Genomic DNA, 19,871 nt, shown 5'->3' with positions numbered 1-19,871 from the left:
CCTCCCACACATGGAAAATACTAGCCTGTGGGCACCAGCTGTGAGAACCGTGCTAATAAGCACAGCGAGGAGGAGGGGGAGAAGCCCTCATGCTGGGGTATCTGAAGCAGAGGCCACGGCTTACAGTTTGGCATGTGTGGCTGTGGAGGGGTTTGGGCTGGGGATTAGGTGTGTCATGTTAAGATCCAATTACTTGCTTTCTTGGAAAGCCAGGAGCTTAGGGAAGGAAGCGCTTCAGGGCTTTGCATCATGGAAGAACTAGGAAGGGAAGAAAGGCTTGCAGCACAGCCGAGAAGCAGCCACAGGCAATCAGGGCCAGCAGGAGAAATAGTGGCAGCCCAGGCAATCTCTAGACCCTGGGCTACTCCTTACCCCTGTGATGGAGGCTTTGATCCCACCCTTTATGGAGCCCTGATCACTCTTTCATGGAGCAGCCCTGAGGATGAGTTCCCCTTTCTATGAAAGACCCGAGTGGCCGAGGGTGGGACAGCCTCAGAGCTGACATCATGGGACAAGGGGCACACCTTGAGTTTTCTGTCAGGGGCAGGGGAAGTTACCTCTTCATTTTCAGCAGCCACAGCTGCAGGCTTGGCCTGGGAGGCGAGACGCCCATAGTCACTAGTCAGCTGGTTAGCGAGAGGGCCCAGCTCCTCAGGGCTGGTGTTTGACTTGGTTACCTGGTGACAGGAGGAAGTGAATTGATATCCAAACTCAATGTCCAAACTCTCCAAGAGCAGGCCTCTTGTATGCTCCCAATCTCACCATCTCCTGAACGGTGACAGCAATGGCCTTGGCTGTCCGCACCATGGTGGTCTGGTAATCCACGAAGGAACCCTCTGGTTCACCCATTGGTCCTTCATCTAGCTGAGGGGGGAGAATGGCAGAAGGGGAAAGACTGGGCTCAGGGACACTGGTCCACAGGCACCTCTGTCCACAGGCACCTCCATCCACACACTTCCCAAGACTCCAACCTGGTTGATGGCCTGGGTGATGGAGTCCACCATGCCACCGACGACCCCGGCAGCACTGGCTGCCTCGTTGAGGGTGGTTGTCAGGTCCTCCACGGCCTCTGTCATCATCTGGACAGCCTCCTCCAGGGCTTCCTGGGTGTGAGCTGCTTGCTGTGGGGCAGAGCAAGTGAGCTGGGGCAGGGAGTAGTGGTTCCTGCTTCTCTTACTATAGTAGCAGCGCCTTAGCTCAGTACCTTGGGGTTACCGCCAGCTTCCTTGGCTGTGTACAGCAGCTGCAGGGCAGACTCAGCCAAGGTTTTGGTCTGGTCCAGGAGCGCCATCTGCTGTGGGTGGCTCAGGGTTTTGGAGGCAGCACCCACGGCAGCCAGAGTGAGTGGCTCAAAGTACTGGGCCATCTGGGACACCTGCGGCAAGGGGTTAGGATGGGGGTCAGCCTGGCCAGGTACCCTGGTTCAGCCTACCGAAGCCCATGTGTCGCCCCAGGTACCTTGTGTCCCAGCTGGGAGGCTTCAGCCCGGGCAGCGCTGGCCAGTGGCTCGATAAGATGGGAGATTTCCTGCACCGCAGTGAGCATCTGGGTGTGCAAGGCCTGGGGAGGAAGTGGACTTTAGCCCTGACTGTGACCTGCACAGGACCCCACTCTTCCTTCCACACCCAACTGACCCAGTACCCAGCATGTTCCATACCCTCTATGTGTCTATGAGCTCACTCCCAGATCCCCCACCTTCCTTAAGCCTGCCCTCCCTCCTCCCCTTACCTCCTGAGAGATCCCCTCACGGGGAGCGAGCTGCTGGCTGACCGCAGCCAGAGAAGCCTGGTCAAGGTCCCGCAGACAGCTGTTCAGAGCTGCAATGGCTGTCTCACACTCCAACTGCCCTGGAGCCTTGTCCCTGCAGACACATCACAGTCTCCAACATCAAGTACACCTCTTGAGCACAAGGCTGGCCCACCTTTCCCTGAACCCCGAATCTTGGACCACAGCTGCCCTCCAACACTGGCCCATCTCACCGCACCACAGTGCCCATCCCTCTGTTCTGTCAGAGGGATGTGCATCCTCCAGGCACAAGGTTTTCCACCCTGCCTCCTACCTCATGCTTGTAATCAGCTTCTTTATGGAGTCCGAGACAGTACGGGAGTGGCCAGCCAGCACGGACCAGCGTGGTGGGTCCCGCGGATTGACCGCCAGGGCTCGGGCTGTCTGGATGAGGCCCCCAGCACTCTCCAACATTGTCTTGGCAGAGATCACAATGGGCTCCATGGCAGCCCGGCCCTGGGGAGAGGGGAGGCCGAGGGGTGAGTCTCAAGACTCCTGGAAACAAGATGAGGTGGCCAGCAGTTCATGCCTTCACCCTGCCTCACCTCAGGGCTGATTTGGGCAGGAACACTGGAGAACTCAGGGTTGGATGCAAAGGCGCTCAGATTGTCCACAGCCTCCAGCAAAGGAGCTGTTGCTGCTCGGCACTGGGCACGGTTCTCCTCTGTGAAGGCCCCATCCAGCGCCTGAAGTGGGAGTGACAGGAGGAGCTCAGGATGGACTGTAGACAAAGGCAGTGAAGCCCAGGTCTCCCTCCGGAGCTCAAAGGGCACGAAGCAGGGCTGGTGGTGACCAGTGCAGACAGGAAAGACCTTGGGCTTAGGCAGGTGGGACTGGGTAAAGGCCTCAGGGAATGACGGGGTGTAGGGGTCGGGGGAGAGAAGACTGGACAGGTCAGGGAGAGGCTGAGAATTCAAACACTGGGAACCTTGATGGTCTTGACAAGATTGGCCGTGCTGTTGGCCACCTCCTTGGCTGATTGTACAAACTGGCGCTTGGCGGTGGGATTGCTGGTTCGGGCAGAAGCTAGGCGGCAGCTGTTACACAGTGCAGACGTGTGTTTGGCCACAATGGTGGCTGCAGAGAGCACCTGAGGAGGCAGAGATGTGGAAGAGCCATGTGAGGGCAGGAGGGCCGTGTCTACACCGGGGAGCAGCCCCTTCAGCTTGGGGGATGGACAGCAATCCTTTGGAAGCCTCATTAGGAAAAACAGAGTCACCTGAAAGTCAAGATCTGGGAGACAGATACCCAAAGATGCGCAGGGTGTAGGAGAAAGGAAAATGAAAAGCCGGCACACTAATGGAGAAATCGCTCACAGGCTCAGGAGGAGACAGAGCTCAAACTTCCATAGAGAAGTCATGGAAGTAAAGGCAGTAACGGAAGGAATGATGAGAAACACAGCCAGAGAAGACAGTGGCCCAGAGAAGCTATGGGCAGGAGGCCAGCACTGGGGCGCCACCCAGCGCTGCACATCCTGCACCTTCTCCCACCACGGGGGCGGCCTGTCCTGGCTCAGCAGCCTTTCCCAGGCTTGCTCACAGTGACTGCACCCCCGAGTTACCTGGGCCTGGGTGCAGCCAGGCTCCCCCAAACTCTGACAGGCCATCTGAATTGCCTGGTTTGCTCGGGCAAACTGTGTGGGCTCCACCAGCCCTTGTTGTCCAGCTTGGCTGTTGGGGTCAGACACGCCAACCAGGTATGCAGCCTGTAGAGAGATAAGAGTGGGGTGAGGAATAAGGAATATTCCTGAGGTAGGACTGGAATAGCCACAGTGGGGACAAAGGGGAGCAGGGGTAAGTTCAGTGGCCAGGGTTCTACGTGAGTGGAGATACACTAGCAAACTGCAATTATAGTATAAAAGAGGGAAAAACCTCTCCTGTTTTGTTAAATGTGTTCAAACATCTCAGATTAAAAAATGACAAAAAAAAAAAAAAGAAGCACAGTAAGCTTTTTATCAAAATTCAGTTCACCTGTTTATGTGTTTGTTTGTTGGGTCTTAAGGTAAAAAGTAGTGCTTATTCTCAGTGCTGGTAAAAAAAAAAATTTGAAAGACACACACACACACAGCCTCTTTTAGGGGCTAATAAAACTGTGGGTGGTGTTAGGCTAATTAACACATAACGCCTCCAAGCTTCAGAGATTTAGAAAGAGGGAAGGGATGGTTGCCAAAAACTGTTTCTGCTTGGAAGATCATCGTAAGGTTTGATTCTTACTTCACCCAACACATGATAGCTTTGCATTTTCTTCCTCATGCTTTTCCAGAAATACGTCAAACCATATACAGCAGGCCACCCAACAGAACAGGGCACAGGGAAGCAGGGAGATTGAAGGAAACAGGCTGAAAGGATGAGCTCTCAAGTCAGTTTGTTTTAAGGGTTCATAAATAAAAGCAAAATACTCTGAGCCGATGGATCGTTTTATACTTCATAATGCAGAAAATGGCAAGTTAGGTGGTGACTCAAGTAACTGGGAATTTGGTGTAATAATTATGTGTGGACTTCCCTGGGGGTCCAGTGGTTGAGACAGCACTTCCAAACTCAGGGTGCATGAGTTTGATCCCTGATCACGAAACTAAGAGCCAGCTTGCCGTGTGGCTCAGTGAAAAAAAAAAAAAAAGTACTAATTATATGAAAATAATTTGCATATGCTAGGCAGAATATACCAGGCAAGCTGGGGCCAGATTCAGTGGTTGTTCAGTGTAATCACAACTGAAAGCACCAGGGCTCAGCGGTGACAGTGATCAGAATTGTTGGTGTTCTATGCTTGCTGACAAACACCTCTACTTTAGGTGGGGAAAGATCCCCATCTTCCACACAGCTGGCTTTATAACTTTGTCTTCTGTGCATGTGGGTCAGAGTCCGAGGAGGTGGGCTAGAGACAACAGGGGAGTTCCAGGGACCATCCCAGGAGGATAACCTGTGCAGCTGCCTCGGTGAAGCCGCAGAGGGCCTTGGAGGCTGTGGCGACAGCCTCCCCAAACTCTGGCAGGTTTCCGTTCTTGGCATTTTGGGAGATGCCGGTCATGGCCTCACCCAGCACCTGGGGAACAGAGGGTATAGGGAGAGTCAGATCTTGTCCTCAGGGGGAGAGGGCAGCCCCTGGCTGGCTCATTTTCCTACCCTCTCCCCTCCTTGGGAGGGGACTGGGTACACCTACCTTTGAGTTTTCCATGACGCTGTCCAGACAGCCGAAGTAGGACATGTCATTGATGGGTTGGACTGGGTTCTCAAGGAGTTCCCGGACAGTCTGTCGGGTGGGGGAAGGGGGTGCAGTTGGTGGTGAATTGAGATCCAAGACGCCCCATCACTGCCCTTTAGCCAAGAACCCTTTCCTCAACTTCAACCCCATTTAGCCTGCCAAGGCCCACCTCCAATTCCCGCAGGGCATTGTCACACTCCTTCTGGCCTGGCGCCTGCTGGGTGCACATGCTGATGAGCTGATTGATGCTGTCGGTCACTGCCCTGGGAGGAACAGGAAGTTGAGTGAATGAGTGCAGAGATCATCACTTCTACATCCTGCTCACGTAGCAAGTCTCTAGCCATTTCTTTTTTGTCTGGAACAATTCCTGAGCCAGAGACTTCTTACAAAACGTCCCCTCCCCAGTCTGCTTAACATGCAAGGGCTTGGTTTCCCAGCTCCCACTTACCGGGCAGCTGCAGCCAGCTGACTCTTGAGGGTTGGGGCTGCAGGGTCTGTGGACAGGGCCTTGGCAGCGAGAAGAAGTTTGCTTGAAGACATGGAGATGCCCTTCAAGTTGGACACAACCTGGGCACGATCCTCCTGGCTCTGTTGAGGGCAAGAAGGCCAATGCATTGTTCAATCTTTTCTTGTCTGTCTCTAAAAGGGATTCTCTGTCTCAGACACCCAAGTACTGCTAGAGACTGGGGAGGGGAGGGGGCCAGGAGCAGGTCAGGACTCCTTGGTCACAGAGACACCCCTGACCCTTGAACCGTACCCAGCTTCCCTTCATACCGGAGCCTGGCCTGCCATCTCCACGCCAGCTTCCAGGAAGGTGCTAAAGTCCTGTCCAAATCGACCTGAGGCTCGGGCCAGGTCCTGAGGGGTTCCCCGAGAGGCCTGCACCAGCTCTGTGGCTGCCTGATTCAGCCCGGCAGCGGCTTCATTCAGCCGGCTCTGAGCCTCCTGAAAGGTCCCAGTGCTGGGGGGAAGCTGCAGGATCAGAGAGAGAGTCAGGAGCAAGGATGGGAGATGACATGAGAGGGAGCCTGGTGAGGGAGCTTGGGGAGGTGGGCACAGGCCTGGGGGAGCAGTGAGGGGAGGGGGTGCATCTGGGGAGTTAGGGTGATGGATAGGTCTAGAGGTAGATACTTGGAGTCCTTTGTCCCCATGTCCCCTCACACCCCTGTCCTCCTACCGAGTCACTCAGGAGTCGCTTGCTGGCATCTCCCACTGCCCTCAGGGCATTGTCCACATCACGCTGGCCAGGTAGGCAGCTAACGCAGCGGTTCAGGGCCTGGGTCACAGCTTTAGCCACCTGAGGTGGGAAGGGAGACAGGGGTTGCCAAAGCAGAAACAACTGCAAGATCCCCGCCTCCACCCATGGGAGCCTCTGAAAGTGAAAGCAGAAAGGGGGTGCTATAGCTGAACAGCCAAAGTATCGAGTTAGGGTATCAAACTTCCCCAAATGTGGTATTTGGCTAGGCCCAGGCCCCGCTTTCGCTGAGACTCTTCTACTCAGACTGAGAAGGAAGGGTGGAATCCAGAGAGGAGCCACAGTGCTGACGAGACACCCCCTCGAGGCAGCCTTCTGAGGGGGTCGGGGGAGAGGGAGGAAGCAGCCTCGGCCCAAAACCGAACCTGGGCAAGCCGCTGCTGGCTCTCAGGGTCCCCAGGATGGCCGGCTGCTTTCTTCGCCTCCTCGATGAGGCTGCTGGCCTTGTCCAGGACATCGCTGGCTGTGTCGAGCACAATGGCTTGCACTGCAGGATCTGACGTCAGGGCAGCTACGCCCCTAGCAGCTTGGGCCAGTGACCGCAGCCCACCTGCCACATCCCGAGCTGCAATGCCTGGGGAGACAACGAGAGAGAAAGGAGGAAAAAAGGTACCTTCACTGCCAACCCCTGATGCTGGGGGCTTCCTGTGTCGCCCCACGCCTCCTACAGCTCCCATTCCCCCTCCTTCTCCCTACAGGCCCCATCCTGGCCCTAACCGCATACCTGCGTAATTCTCATTGCCCTGGGCAACCTCCCCCAGCAGCTGGGCAATGGCGGAGCTCACGGCTTTGGTGCTGTTGCCCAGGTCCTGGGCACATTTCTCCATCTAGGGATGACAGGGAGACTCGGACTCAGCCACAGGAGAAACAGGGAAGAGAGAGCTTGAGAAGCTACTGAGAGTCAGCAGGCAGTTTCAACAGAGGTTCAGGGCAGCTCTGGGACACAGGTGAGAAGGAGCCTTCAGATCTCACAAGTACTTACCGTCTCCCCAGGCAAGGGCTTCAGCTTGCCGTCTCGAGCAGCTGCCTTCACTTCCTGCAGGTCTCTCTCCAGATTCTGCACCACACTCAGAGCAGAATCCATTTCCAAAGGCCCACACGCTTCCTGAGCCTACAAACACACGGGGTGAAGGGGGAGAGTTCGAGGGGTAGGAGGTACACAGGGTCTCACTTGTGGCTCAGGTTACAGTTATCCATTTTAGGATAGCCTGAACAGATTCTCCATTATCCCAGGATACCCCCTTCATCTTCCAAAAATATAGCCAGCTTCCATACCTTCTGGGCAGCAGTACGGAGTTCAGCCAATGCGGTGCCAAGGTTTTTAGCACACTGACTCAGCTGCATGGCCGATGCCTGGTCCTGAATTGTTGGCACGGAGGCCTTTGCGGCCGCCACCATCTTCCCACCTGGCTGTTGGGGAATAGGTGGGCAGATGAAGCACACCATATGCCCTCTGGGCTTGGGTACAGGGATGGATGAGGGTCAGGATGTGGTGAGCACTAGGGTTCAGTACAGGGAGAGAGACTAAGGGCAGAGACTTAAACTGATGAGATCTAGAGGCCCTAAGAGGAGTGGGAAGGGTGTGGTCTGAGTGGTCAACAAGGGGGCCTTGCCTGCAGGAAGCTTTGGCTGGCGGCGATGAGGGCTAGCTGAGCACTGGGGCTGTCAGGCTGTGCTTGGCTCCCTCGGACACCCTGCACCAGCAGTGGAATCTGCTCTGCCACAGCCTGTGGGTAAAAATGTCATGAGCACCACCTTCCCACAGGCTGGGGGAAAGTCCCCACCTCCCGTGCCTCCTCCAGCCCCCATGTGCTTCCTGGCGTCTCACCTTGCAGCTCTGCACCAGCAGGGGCTGGGGGCCAGCAGAGGCCTTGGGGGTGGAGGTTGCATGTTGGGCTGCTGCGATGGTCTGTGTAGCCGAGGCTGCAGCTTGTTTGGCTGCATGCTTTAAGGACAGAACAGTAAGGACAAGGCTCAGACGTTCCTGTTCCCCGTCCCTGGCTTACCCTGCCCCTGCTATTCCCTGAGGAAATAACCGTTGGCACTGAGGATGCCAACATGCACCAAGGACACGAGCATGTCCCCGCACATGCTTCCTGATTCCATTCCTCCCATAGCACCTACACATGCCAGTTTCCCAGCCTTACCTCAAGGCGCTGCACCAGCTTTTTCTTGATGGCGTTCTGTGCAGCGGCATTAGTTGCCATGCGGAGACCCTCTGCTGCCTCCCGCAGCCGCTGCTGTTGCTCCTCACTGTCAGGATTGGCGGCTGCTCCCTGAGAGGTGGTAACAGAGACAGTGACCACCCAGAATCCCTGTGAATCCTAAGTAAGCACTTCTCTATGTCTCCATACTCACACTTCTTTTCTTAAAGTCACTTCTAACCATTCCTGCTGAAAGGTAATCATGGTTGAGACAAGCTCCCTCAGGTGGGTAAATGGGGAGTCGTGTGGGCCCTAGCTTCCTTCTGGGATGCTGAAAGCCCTTCCTTAGGCAGGACTGTTTCTGCTTCCCCTCCAGGGAAGTAGCCTTCTTTCTTTCCCCACTCGCCAAAAAATGCCACCAGCAAAGGGGAGTGAGGGGCTCTTGGGGACAAGGAGGACACAGTTTAGAGCAGGGATCTCAGAACACCAGAGCAGGGGCCCTGGTTACTCTGCAAAGTGAAGAGCCCAGTGTCCAGGGACCCAAGAATCTTTTGGCTTCTTCCTGCTGCCTTCTACACCTGGTGTTTCTGTGTCCCACTGCCTGGTCCTTCTTTGTGCTGCTAGCAACGGACCCCCTGGGACTGAACGCCCATGTGCAAGCATTCAGGGAGCAGGCAAGCAGTAGCCACATAGTAGGGAACAGCTGGAACCATGGACCCTAGACTTAGAGGAAGCAGAGGGGCATGGTCTCCTGTCTGTAAGAACTCTGCGAGTCACACTGGCTGAAAGTCTGGTGCCATCTGCTCACTGCCAAGGGGTGCGTCTACTTCCTCAGTGCTCCTGTATTTGTTCTCTTGTATCTTCCGCTTTTCCCAGGTTGCTCCCATAGATGAGTGATTATCTGGACCCTTCTCAGGGCCCAGTCTGGGAGTCTGCACAGAAGGCTCCCTACCTTGGCGGCCTCCACCATTTTGGCTGTGGCATCAGCCAGGATCTTGGCGGCACTTAAGAGCTTGCGTGAATTCTCCAGATCACTCTCCCCCTCGGCATCAGCCTTGATGGCGTTCACCAGGTCAGAGGTGGCTTGGGCAAGGATGCGGGCCTGTCGCACCATCTCACCTGAGAGCATAGGCACAGTCAGCAAACAGAGCCAGAGATGCTGAGAGGGTGTCAGGGTGGGGAGAGAGATGCAGACAAGGTAGATGAGGCTTTTAGGGGCAGTAAGCAGACGCAAAAGTTCTTGATTTCCCTGAAGTTATTGTTTTCTGGGTTCAGGATCTTGGAAAGGGACAGATCTCTTGGTGGGTTTTGATGGGGGCAGGGGTGACGGGGGTGGGGTGACAGTGGGAAGAGTCTCCAATGAGTATTTTCCGCAGTCTTAAGCGGAAGAGGCTCTTTGTGAAGGATTTTGGGAGTGATGAAGCGGAGGTGGGACAGCCATCTCTTAATAATGCCACTTCCATCTATTTTTGTGTATACTTTCGTATGCTCTTTAACTGCACCAAGGAAGGCAGGGCAGTGATTCTATTCTTGCCTAACAAATGGGGAACTGGCGATTTCAAAGACTGAACACTCGGCCCTGTGCTGAGTGCTCAGGGGTGTGGTGGCAGGTCTGCAAGAAAGAGTCCAGCAGGCTCAGAGAACCTCATCGGGGTTCTCTGTCTTCCCAGGGGGGTGTCCTTACCAGCATCACCCATGGAGCTGAAGATGTTCTCGGTGACAGTGAGGATGGTGTCAGTGGCCTGGTCGTAGCGGCCAGCAGGCCCACCCCCGGTGGCATGGGCCCTCACGTGCTGCAGCAGCTCATTCAGGGCCTGGGTGACAGCTGTGGCCGCCGCACCTACCCCCCGCAACAGCTGTGCATCCTCTGTGGCGGCCTGGGAGGCGGACACACAGCCCTCCACAGCCTTGGCCACCAGTCGCCCAGCCTCCACCAGCTGTTCTTGGCAGACTGGGGAGCTGATAGTAGGAGCCACCACCTGTGGGCAAAGTGAGTGTCAGAGAGGCAGGCGAGGGAAAGGAGTCATGAGGTGTGGTGTCTGCGGTTCTGCAGTATTCACAACAGTGGTGAGGTTGGACAATGAGGCCTTGGGGGCCAAAGAGACTAGATGAGACGCTCTTGTGTGTGGAAGCATCACCTCTTGGTGCAGGCTGGCGCACCGTTGGGGCTCACCTTGGTGCAGGCCACCAGCTGGGAGGTGGACAGGGCACACTGTGTTGCCGCAGCGATGACCTGGGTCTGAAGCCCTGAGTCCTCTGTTCGCTGGGCCACACTCTTGGCCTTGAGGACCAGGGCAGCTGCAGCGCTTGCCACGGCCTTGGCTAGCTGCATGAGCACGTCCTGTGAGAAACCAGCGGTCAGCGTGGCCCGAGATCCAGCTTGGGGTCCAAGGGCCCTTCTCAGAGGCGTAAGCTGTTTCATTAGTCCCACTGCCTCCAATCACAGAACGGTGTGCAGAAGCAACCAGAACCTACCCAAGCCCCTGCCTCGAGCACCAAGTACGACAGAACCCCCACCAAAGAACAAACCCACACCGAGAGATACAGTGTACACCGAAGGGAGGCGGATACACCCGGACGGCAATGGGGAGGGAGGGCGGGCGGGCAGTGCCTTTACAACAGGATGGTGGGGGGGATCCCTCCCACCCCCAGCATTTTTCCTCTATTTCTTCTCCGCCTTTGGTTGGAAGCAGTCACCCTGGAGTCTCGGGAGCAAGTCCCTTTATGACCCTCTGGATCCCATTTTCTCAGGTCCTGCCTGTGCCACGCCTCCCCAGCTCCCGTCGTGCTCTGCTCCCCGGAGGCCAGGGCAGGGGGCAGAGCGAGTGTATGCGGCTCAGAGAGGACAAAGCTGGGAAGGCCCAGGCCAGAGGCCATTACCGTGGGGGGCTCGGGGGGAGATGGAAACCCAGCCCCGCCGGGTGCACAGATCTGCATGGGAAATCCAGGATGACAAGTCAGCTGAGGAAACTGGCATGGGGTGGGGAGGGGGCAGCATCCTCTGGGTATGAGGTTAAAAGATTAGAAGGGGGGTCAAGAGGCCCTCAAGTTGGGGTGAGGGCTACATATGGGGAAGCCTGGGAAAAATGATAGTGGCCAAAAAAAAAAAAATATCACCAATAAGGGCCAAGGATGAACTAATAGGTTAAGTTGGGATTCAGGAGTTCTGAATTCTTAGCCCCCCAGAAAGGGACTGGGAGGGGGTTCCCAGTGTGATTCCTGGAAAGAGGCTCAGGTTGGTTCTGAGGGGTCAGTTTATAGTAGCTGGACTAGAGCTGGATTCAGGATCAGAGGTCACCTCCTAGAAGCTGGGGTTCTGGGGGCTGGGGGAGTCACCAACCTGGAAGTGGGGGTCAGTATCACTTTCCCCAATTTGTTGCAACAGCTCCCCACTGGCCTGGCCCACGTTCCCAGCTGCTTGCAGCAGGTTCTGACGGGGCTGTGGAGAGTGAACACCGGTCAGAAGCTGCCCAGTCTCCACCAAGATGTCCAGGGGTCCTACACACCCATGGTTCCGTTTCCACCCTGCGATCCCTGGGCTGGGACCCTGGCCCCTGACCTCGGCACTGGCTGGCTGGGCGCTGCGCAGCAGCTCTGACACCGCCCCCGCCAGGCCCTTGGCCGCCTGCAGCAGGGGCCGGCCGCTGCTGCCTTCGTCCTCCAGCAGGGCGGCAAGCAGCTTCACGCCACGGGACATCTCCGTCAGGTTGGAGGAGATGGTGGTGACTGCACAGCCCACTGCCGTGTAGTCTGTCTCAGCAGGGTCCCCTTGCAGGAGGAGGAAGACGAGATCAGTCACAGGCAGTTAGTCTCACACACACACACAGAGACACAGACACCCACCCCCACCCCCACGCTGAGGGAGACGCACACACAGTCCCTTCCGTGAGTCAAGGTGCAGTCACATTCCTGCTTGCACACACCCGCCCTCCCACCCCCATTGCCCAGAGAGCTGGGCATCCAGCCTACCTGCAGTCAGGTTCACCACAGAGGCGGTGCCAGCGGTGATGGCGTCTACCTGGGAGTGGATTTCATGCTTGGATTCATCCATCTTGTTCTTACGCCAGGCCTTTGAGGCCTGAGGGGAAGAGAAACCAACCTCAGGATTGGCTCTGCTCCAGTTCACCCCAACCCTGGTCCTTGGAGTTCCAGCTTCAGCACCACTGGCCCTCCTCCGTCCCACACTCACAGCGTCCTGGCCCAGAGGGGGCAGAGTGTCAAAGTCATCCAGTGTGGCCTGGGCAGCCTGCACAGCCTGCATGCTGGAGTTGATGGTCCCAGTGAGCGCCTGCTGGGCTGACGTCTACAAGACAAGGAGGAGTAACAGGGAACATTTACAGGGAGAAGATAAAGGAGAGCCTGAGGCCAAGGAGAGGAATATGAATAGCTACCTAACTCCCAGCTGGGCCCAGCAGAGTCATGGCAGCAGTAGGGGCACTCTTACCAAAGGAGGCATGTGTCCTCGGTGCATCTGGCCACTGGTAATCTGCTGCTGGGCAGGTGGCATGCTGCCCACCTGGAAATTTTCAGGACCCGAGGCTCCAGAGCGCATGATGGCGGGCAGGGCCACGGAGCCATGCTCCACCTTCCCCACCCGGTTATACTGCTGCTGAAGCACAGTGGACCTGAAGAGGAGACGATCAGGGAGCATGTCGAGGACCTCCTCCTCTCATCCCCTTCCTACCTGCTCTACTGCCTCTGCTTGTCCTGCGCTCTGAGGGGTGCGTGAGGCCTCATCACAGCCTGAGACTTGACAGAGAGACATCCTAAGGACCCCCCACCCTTCCAGTCCTTGGGGTCATGCCGTGTCTTCCCTGCCCGAGGAATGGGCCCAGCTTCCTTCGTACTTTTTGGGGGACACCGAGTCTTCCAGCATAGTAGACTCCTCGTCTCCCTCCAGCCCGAAGTGATCCTTGCTTTTTTTCTGTAGGAGAAAAAAGGAACAAGCATCAAAGAAGAGGGAAGTGGAAAAGGCAGCGTCTAATCTTTCCCCAGTCAGCCAGCTTCCAGAACCTGGGTCTCAGTTTCTAAAGGACCTGCACGCGGGCAAGGTACAGGAAGAGACGGAGGAGGTGCGGGTCGGGGAGCCAGTGCTCACCTTCTTAAGGATGATGTCGATGTAGCCAGCGATGAGCTGAGCGATCTGCTCCCCCTCAGTCGTCTGCACCGAGTAGTAGCCATCTTGGTAGTCCCCGAAATCCTAGGGGGACAATGGGGAAGGGGCTCAGTGGGGAAGCCTGAGACAACCTGGGACAGGAACTGGTGGGGCAAGAGCCCAAGGCCGAGCTGTTGAGGGTGCCCTCCCGTGTGAGCAGCCTCTGGGACAACAGCCTTTCTTCGTCTCCTAGTTCTCTATTTCCCTTGGAGGGAAATACTTTATTTCTAAGGAGTATCCTTTACACTACACATTTTCAAATACATGGCATTTAGGAAGTCTCTCTTCTGTCACCCTGATGATAAAATTGGGAGGACACATTCATCATTAAATGACCAGAGTTAAGGATGAGCACTAGTATCCAAAATGGAAAAATCGCCTTTACTAATTTCCCTTCTCAGTGGGGCACTTCCTCAAGGTGGGATCAGTCTTCAATTAGTAATGCCAAAACACAAAGTTAGAGGCGGGCTACTGTAAGGAGTTGCTGCTGAAAGAAGGGAGGCTCATTTTTCTATCATCTTTTTCTTCCCTCATTCCAAGTGGCCTGTGATCTCAGCTTGCTGGTTACAGTTTGGTTCTGCCGATTTTTAAATGTTTCATTTTAGCTTCTCTCATTCTCCAGTACAGAGTTTCTCCTCTATTCTAAACTCCAAGTTCCTGCAGTAGCTCCAAAGTTCTCCTTTTTTCTGGACTCATTTTCAGGGTACCTACCTCTGCACAGAGGGGTTGGGGAGACCCTGCGGCTGCCCCTTCTTTGAAAACTACACAGCTCTTTCTCCCCCAAGACCCCAGCTCACCAGGGTGAAGCTCTTGGGAGACGCAGCCCAGCGTTTGATGTTGGTCAGGTTCCATTCCTGGATCACCTCCTTGGTCTTCTCATCCACTCGCATCACACACTCCTTAGTGATGCCCAGAAGCCTGGGCACCAACTTGTTCTTTCCTTTCATCTTTTCCTATGAGGCAGAGGTCGTGGATGTTATTAGTCAGGGGATCAGATCCAGACCACAAAGGGGTGCTGATGGTGGCAGGAGAGCTAAACTGGGTTGTCTATGGATGGACCTGGACAAGGCTACATTAGGATAAAGGGAAAGGGAGGAAAAACGCAGGGCAGGGAGGGATGTGCTGACAAGGGGGCAAGTTTTCACAAGGAACAAAATGAAACTCTTGGGGAATGGCAGAAAATGTGACTCAGGGCAGGGCAAGAGACTCAGAGAGGAAAGGGTAAGAGCAGAGATAAGAGTGGGCAGGGAGAAGGGTCAGTAACCCACCTTGACCAGGAAGAAGGAGACGCCATATGTCTTGAGGGAACGGGCCAGCTTCACGTAGCGTACTTTGGCCTCAATCTCACTCATCTGTCCACAGTTCTTGTGTGCCTTCGAGTATGAAATGGGGAAACTTTTAGCAAAATCTGAGTAAGATGACATTGCAGACTAGAAGTTAAGTTGGGGTGTGAACTATGGTAGGAGAGTATTATGGGAACACAGAAAAAGTTAGGGGATGCAGGCTATGAGAAATGAGAAGGTGAGGGGATGGGCTGATATAGAATATGCTGAAGCGATGGTTCAAGAAGCGAAGGATACAGTTAAGGGACTTGGACATGTTCTATAGATGTGAAGGGATAGTTAGGAAGTAGAAGGTCAAACAGAAGGCCTTTTGGGCTGAGGATTCAAAGAGCAGAGATAACACCTTCCGTCTGTACAAAGATCTACTCTTCACAGTGATTCCCTATCAGTCCTCTTCAGGGGAGACAGCTATCCCATGTTAGAGGGAAAGGAAAGGAAACAAGATTATTGAACTGAGTTCCACAGCAGATGCAGTGATGCAGCGCAGGCCAGAAGCCCAGGTCTTTTGCTTTCTTGGCACAGGAGAGGTAGGAGAACAGCTTGGTGGGCAGAAGCAGGGTAGGGGTGACGAGGAGGGGGTCCATTCAGTCAGTAGGATTAGGCAGCAAAGCTCCCAGGTCATCCCAAACATGTCCCTTGCCCCCATTCACCTGGAAGATCTTACGCTCTCCCTTCTGCTTCACATACTCCTTGGGCAGGAAGTCCTTCAGGCTACACCAGAAAAGGGAGGGTCAGCATGTAGTGGACAGCATCAGGGCTATGTGGGCCATGGACTGTGGGCCTGGGGGGTGTGAGGAGATGTCTAGGAGAGTGTTATCTTTGGGGAGAAGGAAGATTCAAGGCATGAGAGTCTAGATTGTCCCTGAAATTGAAGTGACTTAGTACTAACTCTTGAATGCAGCCTGCATCTCTCTCTGCAGGGAAAGAGACTGAGGGAACTTGAGTTGGAGGCTCATTTCCTGGGGAAAATAAAGACTAGATCACAATTTTAGGGACACAAGAGCAGAAGGGGCTCACTAGAAGGATGACCATGCTTGTAGGAACCTGAGAAAGCCACATCAAACTCTATATATTCTGAGAAATATCAGTGGATGAGACCTATGAGACTTCTGAAATCTGATGTTTCCTGTGACAAAAATGTACCCTATTTGCCTCTGGCTATTGCAGCACAATTCTTCAGAGACTCTCAAAAAAGTGACATGCTTGCTTCAGAGGTAGGGGGCAGGGGCAGAGTCTGGACTACTTTCACATTCCACATGGAAAGAGACACGTGGAGGACGGAAGTTGAAAAGGCCCCCGTGGGGGTCAGGCCCTGGGAACTCAGAGGAGGAAGCAGGGGAGAAGGCCTGGGACGGAGACAGGCGCACTATGCTAGGGCCGCAGTGGCAGGGAGTCCTGGGCCCTGACAGGTATGGGACGAGGGTCACTCACTCAAGGAAGCCGGCCTTGTGCTTCTGCTCATTGTGGGGTCCGAACTGGATCTGGCATTGGAAGCCAGCAAACTCACAGGCCTTGTCGAAGGAGACGGGGTGGGAGCCATTCAGGATGTCATCTCGTGCCTGGAAGCACAGAGAGAGGAAACAAATGCTGTGTGGGGAGCAGGGGCGCCCCACCGCACTCCTGCTTCTCTCCCTGCCGCCCACCACCCGGCCCATCCTCTCCCTACCTGCACGTAGAGAAGGTTCAGCTGGACGGGGTCCCGGGAGTCCACGTTCTGGTCTGAGTAGAAAAACTTCCTCCGGAGCAGAAGCGTTTCATGCTCCTCCACTCCCTGCTCCCTCAGGGTCCGGCCATGGTCCAGCCAGTTCACTGGGGCACAGAGGGTCCCCTCAGTGCCAAGTCCCTGCAGCCCTTACACCGTCAGTCTTTGATTTTTTGTTTCTTCATGTCCCACCCTCTCAGTAATACGTTCCATTCCATGAGCATAGGACTTTGTTTTACCACAGATGCAGCCCCAGTGTTTAAACAGTACCTTGCAAAAGAAAACTCAGAAAATAATGTAGAAATGGCTGCCCCCGACACCCCAGTTGTTTCAAATGCCCTCGCCAGTCCCCTTCTGCTTACACTCGTCATCTGTGTGCAACTTCTGCTTCAGTTTCTCCATCTTCTTTTCGTCTCGCAGCAGTGTCTTGTCCTTTCGTAAGGTCCCTGTCACCTCCTCCTTCTTCTCTTCCATAATCTCTCGAACCAGTGAATATTCATCATGGTTGGTGATGCCTGGGGGAGGGGGTGGGTTGGTAGCATCCCCAGCAGAGTTTTTAGGCCTCCTTCTGAGCCCCCAGCCCCGCACGCCCCTTACCAATGCGGGCACAGATGGTCATGAGCATGTCGGTGACAGTCTTCGAGTCGTCCACCATGACAGTCTTCACGGTGCCGTCCAGCATGCGGATCTTCAAGGGCCTCTGTTTCTTCCTGTACTCCATGGTGTCCTATTGGGTCAGGAACAGGAGAGGCCCACTTTAAGCTAAAGATATTACTTTCTTTTTAGGCAGCCAGAGAGGGAAGGAAAGTAGATTACTAAAAGGAAGACTGCGTGAAAACAGTCTTATGACTGCCTATTATTAGAAAGCATGGGAGAGCTCAAAGACAACAGATATGGGTGCTGAATAGGAGGCAGAAGGAGGGAAGTGATGGCAGAGGATATTGGTGGTCCTTGTGAAGTGATACTCACCCCATTTCGGAGCATGTAGTAATCCAAAGCCTTCCCGGCCTCCAGCCATATACCCTTTTTGGGGTCATCATCTGACAGAAACAGCCCAAAGTCGCTGGCTAAAAGAGAAGATGGGTCAGCTTAGGCTTAAAGAAAAACCCCAATGTAGCTGAATGGCTACTCCACTACCCCTTATTATCTTCCCAGTGATCCTGGGCCTAAAGAGGAGGGCGGGACCCAAGGAACACAGACCTGAGAGATGAGAGGCCAACAGAGTCATCTCCCAAGGCCAAGAGCCTGGGAACAAGAAGGGACCAGGGCTCCCGCCCCAGCCACCTGGGCAGTCAGACTCACGAGGGCCAGACAGGGCCTCTGGGATCCGTTCACGGATGATCCGACAGGCATCATACACCATGGTAGACGGCTCGAATTGCATCGTCTTCACCACATTCCCAATGCTGATCTTCAGCGAAAGCGCAACCATGGTGGCGGCTTCTTCTCTCCAGCCTGGCTATACCTGGCCCATGGCATCAGGGCATTAGAATACACCCTCACTGGAGGAGAGGAGGCCCCCCACATGGAGAACCGGGAAAGGGAGTCACCAAAGCAGAAAACAGTGTGAGTGTGTTCTTGTTTTATTTAATGATATTAAAGAGTGAAAGATAAGCTGCCACCCCACCCCCAGCACTGGAATCTAGGCCTCCCTTCTTTCTTCCAAGTGTTTCTCTCTTACCCTTTTTTTGTCCCTGCTCACCTCCTTTCCCAGTCCTGTCTCTGCCCTATTTTCACCCTTCCTGGTTCAGTCTTTTTCTCTTTGTCTCTTACTATATCCTTCTGACTTCTCCCTGTCTGGGATTTCCAGAGCGCTGCCCTGACTCATCACGTGATCTTTCCTCTCACAGCTTTATTCTTCTTCTTTGCAGAATGAAGACGTTATATTAGATAATCCCCAAGGGCTCTTGAGCCCTGCAAACACTGACTTGAGCTAGTCTGGCAGGGAGGCCCAACACTGCTGTTCAAGCCATCCTGGCTTACGTGTCTCAGCTCTCCAGTAACTTGACATGCTGGGGGCCTCCCGGAGCAGCTCGGTCCACATTTGGCTCCCCCAGCAGTCAAGCCAGAATCATGGTTTTTCTAATCCAAGGGGATCTCAAAAGTGATCTAGCCAACTCTTTAATTTTGCAGAAGGGGAATCAGACTGGATATGTGTGTGTTTCAAGGCAGCTCAGAGAGAGAGCCCAGTCCCTCTTAACTCCTCAGGCCTTGCTCCTTCTAAGATAGCAGGTTAATACCCAGTTCTCACCATAACTCCTCCTATGCTCTGTCCTCTTCAGTAAGTCCTTCTCAAACACTGCCCTCCAGCTCAGCTGCCTCTCCTGACAGTGTCTTAGTCCCACCCAGCCTTCCGCCGCCCTCCAGGCTCCACCCTCCATGGAGGTGGCAGGTGGCGCACAGAGCACCAGACAACAAGTCTGCCTGGCAGCTGATGATGTGACCAGCTCCGTCCAGGGATTGGTGCCTCCTACCTAAGAGAGGTGCGCACACCCAGGCAGCCCATTCCCCTCTCTGCAAACTGCTAGCCCCAAGGGGGAGAAAGCACAGCTAGAGGGAAGCTTGGAAGTGGAGGTTGGGGTCTTAGAAGCAGAAGGTGGGAAACAGAGGCAGCAGCTGAGAACCAGGGAAGCTGGGGAGGGGTGTGTTTTTGGAGGGTGAAGAGATGAGGAGAGGTTGAAAATCTAGGTAGAAACAGGAGACAGGAGGCAGATGTGGCAAAGGTCTGGATCAGGAGTCTGACAGACAATTTCTGACCTTATAAATAATCTCGAGTCTCCAAAAAGAAGAAACCGTAGCTCGCCCTCAATCCTTACTCCCAACAAGAGGGGACCCTCCCACTCTCCCCAGTTCTAGGTCTCTGCCCCCCTCCCCATCCCTGGCACACCTCTCCCGAGAGCTGGACAGACCTGGCTGTAGGGTCGCTGGAAGGCTGGAAGGTCTGTCAAGCCAAGGACACACTGAAAAGACCTTCCACCCTCAGCTGAAACTGCACATCTCCCCCAATTTCCTCCGGATATATGGACACCCCCCTTCCTCCTTAAGCACGGAAACCTCTGTTGAGCCCCCGATAAGGGAGTTGACTCATGGCTACCATCACTTTCAAGCTGGTCCTGAGTGGACACCCACACAGCTACAAGTGGGTGAAGGAGCAAAAGGAATCAAATGAGTTGGGGGCAATGAGAGCACAGAAGCGGGCCCCTGGAAGTAAGGGGAGAAGCTATCCAGTTCCTGTTCCGGCTGGAGAACTGTGCTCCCCTTTCTACTTTCTGTCATGTTTTATGGAACA

At 54.7% G+C, this 19,871-nt stretch overlaps 1 protein-coding gene across 4 annotated transcripts in view; it reads right to left on the bottom strand.

Annotated features, from left to right (window-relative positions):
• Positions 1 to 19,871, bottom strand: part of TLN1 (talin 1) — a 31,661-nt gene that overhangs the window by 7,396 nt on the left and 4,394 nt on the right. The window contains exons 1-44 of one of the 4 annotated variants that reach the window (XM_069576183.1): positions 19,492 to 19,596; positions 17,885 to 18,047; positions 17,552 to 17,649; positions 17,180 to 17,309; positions 16,945 to 17,097; positions 16,547 to 16,689; positions 16,312 to 16,439; positions 15,531 to 15,591; positions 14,806 to 14,910; positions 14,335 to 14,490; positions 13,481 to 13,582; positions 13,230 to 13,306; positions 12,827 to 13,007; positions 12,572 to 12,685; positions 12,352 to 12,460; positions 11,942 to 12,150; positions 11,723 to 11,821; positions 11,263 to 11,313; positions 10,556 to 10,723; positions 10,067 to 10,361; positions 9,335 to 9,501; positions 8,386 to 8,514; positions 8,067 to 8,183; positions 7,852 to 7,965; positions 7,514 to 7,648; positions 7,221 to 7,349; positions 6,963 to 7,065; positions 6,604 to 6,812; positions 6,161 to 6,280; positions 5,758 to 5,955; positions 5,432 to 5,571; positions 5,153 to 5,246; positions 4,942 to 5,031; positions 4,702 to 4,824; positions 3,347 to 3,490; positions 2,714 to 2,875; positions 2,331 to 2,471; positions 2,060 to 2,241; positions 1,729 to 1,861; positions 1,459 to 1,560; positions 1,205 to 1,375; positions 972 to 1,121; positions 763 to 864; positions 558 to 677 (exon numbers count right to left, since the gene is read on the bottom strand). In XM_069576183.1, coding sequence (XP_069432284.1) covers positions 558 to 677; positions 763 to 864; positions 972 to 1,121; positions 1,205 to 1,375; positions 1,459 to 1,560; positions 1,729 to 1,861; positions 2,060 to 2,241; positions 2,331 to 2,471; positions 2,714 to 2,875; positions 3,347 to 3,490; positions 4,702 to 4,824; positions 4,942 to 5,031; positions 5,153 to 5,246; positions 5,432 to 5,571; positions 5,758 to 5,955; positions 6,161 to 6,280; positions 6,604 to 6,812; positions 6,963 to 7,065; positions 7,221 to 7,349; positions 7,514 to 7,648; positions 7,852 to 7,965; positions 8,067 to 8,183; positions 8,386 to 8,514; positions 9,335 to 9,501; positions 10,067 to 10,361; positions 10,556 to 10,723; positions 11,263 to 11,313; positions 11,723 to 11,821; positions 11,942 to 12,150; positions 12,352 to 12,460; positions 12,572 to 12,685; positions 12,827 to 13,007; positions 13,230 to 13,306; positions 13,481 to 13,582; positions 14,335 to 14,490; positions 14,806 to 14,910; positions 15,531 to 15,591; positions 16,312 to 16,439; positions 16,547 to 16,689; positions 16,945 to 17,097; positions 17,180 to 17,309; positions 17,552 to 17,649; positions 17,885 to 18,014 — 5,784 coding nt within the window. In that variant the 5' untranslated portion in view covers positions 18,015 to 18,047; positions 19,492 to 19,596. Of the gene's footprint in view, positions 1 to 557; positions 678 to 762; positions 865 to 971; positions 1,122 to 1,204; positions 1,376 to 1,458; positions 1,561 to 1,728; positions 1,862 to 2,059; positions 2,242 to 2,330; positions 2,472 to 2,713; positions 2,876 to 3,346; positions 3,491 to 4,701; positions 4,825 to 4,941; positions 5,032 to 5,152; positions 5,247 to 5,431; positions 5,572 to 5,757; positions 5,956 to 6,160; positions 6,281 to 6,603; positions 6,813 to 6,962; positions 7,066 to 7,220; positions 7,350 to 7,513; positions 7,649 to 7,851; positions 7,966 to 8,066; positions 8,184 to 8,385; positions 8,515 to 9,334; positions 9,502 to 10,066; positions 10,362 to 10,555; positions 10,724 to 11,262; positions 11,314 to 11,722; positions 11,822 to 11,941; positions 12,151 to 12,351; positions 12,461 to 12,571; positions 12,686 to 12,826; positions 13,008 to 13,229; positions 13,307 to 13,480; positions 13,583 to 14,334; positions 14,491 to 14,805; positions 14,911 to 15,530; positions 15,592 to 16,311; positions 16,440 to 16,546; positions 16,690 to 16,944; positions 17,098 to 17,179; positions 17,310 to 17,551; positions 17,650 to 17,884; positions 18,048 to 19,491; positions 19,597 to 19,871 lie in introns of those variants that run through there. The other 3 variants (XM_069576182.1, XM_069576185.1, XM_069576184.1) reach the window with 3 other exon arrangements.

This window comes from Ovis canadensis, chromosome 2, assembly GCF_042477335.2.
Source record: "Ovis canadensis isolate MfBH-ARS-UI-01 breed Bighorn chromosome 2, ARS-UI_OviCan_v2, whole genome shotgun sequence".
Classification (NCBI taxonomy): domain Eukaryota; kingdom Metazoa; phylum Chordata; class Mammalia; order Artiodactyla; family Bovidae; genus Ovis; species Ovis canadensis.
The sequence above is the reverse complement of the archived record's forward strand: the minus strand, read 5'-3'. Positions and strand labels throughout refer to the sequence as shown.